At 36.7% G+C, this 4,347-nt stretch overlaps 1 protein-coding gene across 1 annotated transcript; it reads left to right on the top strand.

Moving 5' to 3' along the window:
* The first annotated feature begins 1,688 nt into the window (after positions 1-1,688).
* LOC112192258 (transcription factor UPBEAT1) lies at positions 1,689-2,494 on the top strand. Its single transcript, XM_024331913.2, has one exon. It carries the CDS (start codon positions 1,797-1,799, stop codon positions 2,217-2,219), a length of 423 nt encoding a protein of 140 aa, XP_024187681.1. The 5' UTR covers positions 1,689-1,796; the 3' UTR covers positions 2,220-2,494.
* The last annotated feature ends 1,853 nt before the right edge of the window (positions 2,495-4,347 follow it).

Below are 4,347 nucleotides of genomic sequence, written 5' to 3'. Positions count from 1 at the left end.
TTGTTCGAATGTATAATGTAGACTAACACTAAGACAACATGGCATACCATATGTTAAGCGTCTGGTAAGAATATCATAACCAATTTTATAAAGCACAATCTAGCTACCATGGGATTTACTGGAGTTCGAGCCTAGAATTTTTTTCTTAAAAAAGAGTAAATCAGTGAAGCTAAAATTCTAGAGCATGGTATACTAGGCGTCCTAAAAACATGTTCACATACATACCGTAATGAAATCTCGTAACGCAGGATAGACACATGCTAATAAGTCGTACAAATGTTTATAGTTTGATTGATCCTAATACATTTGCTGATCCGACAAAGAGATATGCATAAAAATAAACAACTAATGAACAGTGAACATATGATCATCCAAGAAAAAGAAGTTTGCGCTGAATAAACGATAATATCAACAACTCATGTCTAGGGCTTCAATTGAGCCTATTTACAGAAAATTAAGCTACTCATCATTACAGCTAAATTCTAAAAGAGTTCATGATAGAAGAGGAAAAAAAAAAGACGGGATCGGAAGAGCGATCGCTCATATCTGCTATCTTGATCTATCTTGCATTTATTTTGTATTGTAAATCTTATATCATAACTAATTAATCCTAGTTCCCCCTTGATCGATGCTTAGTTGATTCTCAAACTCTGAAATGATACCGTTTTGGGCATGATCACAAATCAAATTAAACAAAATTTGTTTTTTCTTTTTTTGAGAAACTTAAACAAAATTTGTTAAGGATCGTTTATTACATATAAAAAAATAAATTGGTATTAATTTTTGTTCAGCACTGGTAATTGTCTGTGTTTTCATTAATATTAGTGCTTGGAGAAATTATTTCTGCTGACAAGAAGTAAAGTTATATAAATTCAGGGAATTAATTGATATATTCGTGCAATATATCCATTTCAATCAAAAGCCCGGTATCTCCACCAAAGTAGGAAAAGAATTGACAGAATTAGATGCATGCATCTTTGTCTCTAAGGTTGTCCAAGTCTTAAGTTTCTTGGGGGTACTATGATGCAGACATGTTACAAACATGGTTTGTGAATTGTTTTTCTAGGACTTTACAGACATCAATCATCGCTTTGATGCAAGTTGGGGTTCATGAATGTCAGAACCAAATCTACCTTATCCCAACATTAAGATCTAATCTGTCCACTCTTCTCAACCTCAAATATGGACAAGTAAGTAATCCCTCCTCATTATAGTTTAGTTTATTAGAGGTTTCCTGCCTTGAAACAAGGCCGGCCTAACCACCATACATGAATGAAACCTAGAGTTTAATTATAAATGTGGGATGCCATGTTGATTTGAGCTGGAATGAGGAAATTAAGGACCCCCCCCCAAAACCCTAATTCACATTATCTAAAGCATTGAATTCGGTAAGTGGGAGGAAGAATAATCCAGGGTGTTCTTCAGGGGATGGGTGGTGATGGAAGGGGGTGGAATTTAAAGCTTAATAGGGGGATAGCTTCAATTAGGTCTTCTGTATAAGAAGAAGAATCATGTGGTTCCATGTGGAGAACATGCCCCAAAGTAACTACGGTACACTTGGCACCATCCGATTGAATTATTCCCCAATTCCCTTGGAGGCCTTCTGTGAAATTGTCCTGTGGGCCCTACTCTAATCCTTAATGGCCGCCAACCCAAACCTTCCATATAAATCCCACCTCATCCTTCCATTTCTGATACAGGGTTTTGTTTCTATCACATTCACAACCGAATTTGGCACTTGAATTAGCAAGGCAAAAAAGGATATTTAGTTCTTGCTTGAAGTCAAGTTTTTAATCATGGCTTCTCATCAGCATCCCCTCTTTGTTTCCCTTAATTTGAAGAGTATGGTCCAAGAACATGAGGAAAAGTCCTACTCAGATGGGGCGTTGTGGAACAATGTTCTTCAAGGAACAAGACAGAGGGTGATGACGACCACCACCAAGAAAAGTGGAGTGGTTTTGAAGAACAAGAAGAGAGCAGATGGTAAAAGGATTCTGAAGAAGAGAAGGAGAAGCCTCCAATTTGGAGCAAGAAGGGAAAACAATGGGATCCGAAGAAGGGTGAGAACCTTGAAGAGACTGATTCCGAATAGTGATTCCAAATCCGTTGGGGGTTTGGACGGATTATTCAGGGAGACAGCTGATTACATTTTGTCTTTGCAAAGTAGAGTCACGCTCATGCAGATGATGGTTAAGGCATTGGCAGATTCTGATGAGTAGTCACTCATTCATTTCTGTAATTAAAGAATAGTATTCTTTGCTTCTTTTAATTTACTTTTTATTTATTCTTGCTGTTTAATCTTTTGTGATGTGATTTATAAATATAGAAGCTTGTTTCTAAAGTTCAGGTTCGTGCATAGATGCTCGATCTCATGCCAACAGTTCACAACAGAGCTTGGTCCCTTTAATTATTTGTGTGAAAACTATCCTGGTGATATTGTTAAGTGATAAATTTAATTAGATAATTTACTTGCATCAGAAATTTACTGTGCGTACGCATAGCTTGTCTACTTATAAGTCTTCTGGCTCTGGTCTGTAATTTCTGGGGAATTAACGGCTGGCGCTCAATAAATATGTTGGTGGAAGGGAACTGTGGTACCAACAAAACCAACTTTTTGGCAGAAATATGAATATTCATTTTGTTTTGTTGTTCGAATTAATCTCCGACGCTGTGACCTTCTTATGGAAAACTAATTAATCTCTAGATCGAGTAAACCACACGCAAAGGAGGCTCTATATATACTTGTTGATTGATTCCGAAAAATACCAAATAATTAACAGATAATCGGAGAGCCAAATTAATAGGGAATTCAGAAAGGATGGTGATCATCAGGTCGATCCTTAACCGGTGACTTACCCTAGCTTATTCCATTTAGACTCATATATGTTATGGATTATCTATGGATTTGCTAAGCATAGAGACTCTGCCTATGGGGTGGATCATGAGGGGCATTATTGGTGGGACTCTTGCCCTCCTTGTGCTTCGGTTGCCTTTGTTCACAATTTGCAAGGTTTACCGAATTTCCGTATTAGCTAATTCTATGGTGCTTGATAGACTTCATGAAAAGGTGGGCTTGGGTTATGGTGGTTTCTGCTGCATGGTTGCTGATGAACTATAGGTGTGTTCCATATATGTGGTTGCTGCGTGGTCACATATATTTGCATGGTTACTGCATGTCCTTCTTCTATCCATCAGTTTGTAACTATTGCTTAGTGCTCACTTTGAGTACTTTACTTCACTTTGAGTACAATAAATGTTTTGGTTCATGTCCCCCTCTCACTTCTTGTATTTTCTTTTCTTTTATTAATAACATAAAATAGAGGGATGGGCGGTGGATTCCCGGTTGCGATGGCCCCCTTTCTTTCGAGATTGTGAGTGGGTGCCAGTCACCCCAAATTAGCTATCGCAGAGGAACTAATATCGCTTAATTCTTTATTTAATTTTTTTAAAAAATAGAGACTCTATGGTTACGGACGAGGAAAATATGGCTCTTATTAGTGTTCCTTTGCCGAATTAAGAATGGACAGCCGATAAATTATGGATCTTGATAGTGCATGCCTTGGGTCGAACAACTTCAATATTAATGTTCATTTCTCATGTGCAACTGGGGAGTCATTGTACTTCCAAAGGTTGATCAGATTAATACCATCCTAATGCTCACCAACTTTATTTTGAAGATATATTCCGAAGAACTTTGCCCTTCGTTTATCTTTCCAAGCCTAATGTAGTCATTTATCTTCACCAACAACTTATATTCATACTCGCATCATTTCGAATTGTATTTTGACAACTTTGAGTGCTTTAATTTACTAGATTTCACAATGTCATGGAGAAAATGTGATTGTCATCGGATTTACTGCTTTATCTTCTCTCGTATCAATAGTTGGGCGTCTACCTCCATGATGCAGGAAGCGTGAACACGATAGCAAGAGACTCCGTCAAGCATCGAAAGCCATATGAGATGAGCTAGAATCCACTAGGAGTTACGGGCACAACCGTAAGAAATACAGAGAAACTTCTCTAATATTTGGTTTTTTTATTGATAACTTGAATGAAAATTATAATCTAAGGGGTGCCTTATATAGGGCACATAGCATAAACCTAATACAACAAGAAAACAAAAAGAACAATTTATTATAGACTAAAACTAGGAAACCTAATTAAACCTCCTTAAATAAAAATCAGAAATAGAATCCTAGATACTAAAGAATATTACGCAAATATGTAATTGGAATCCCAACCAAGATTTTGCTTAAGAATCCCGATATATCCAAAATAGTAATTTATGATTAATTCCATCATTAAGAAGCCTATTTGAATACCAATTTCCCATATTCAAATTATTCT

This window comes from Rosa chinensis, chromosome 3, assembly GCF_002994745.2.
Source record: "Rosa chinensis cultivar Old Blush chromosome 3, RchiOBHm-V2, whole genome shotgun sequence".
NCBI lineage: Eukaryota > Viridiplantae > Streptophyta > Magnoliopsida > Rosales > Rosaceae > Rosa > Rosa chinensis.
This window is presented reverse-complemented; position numbering and strand designations above follow the sequence as displayed.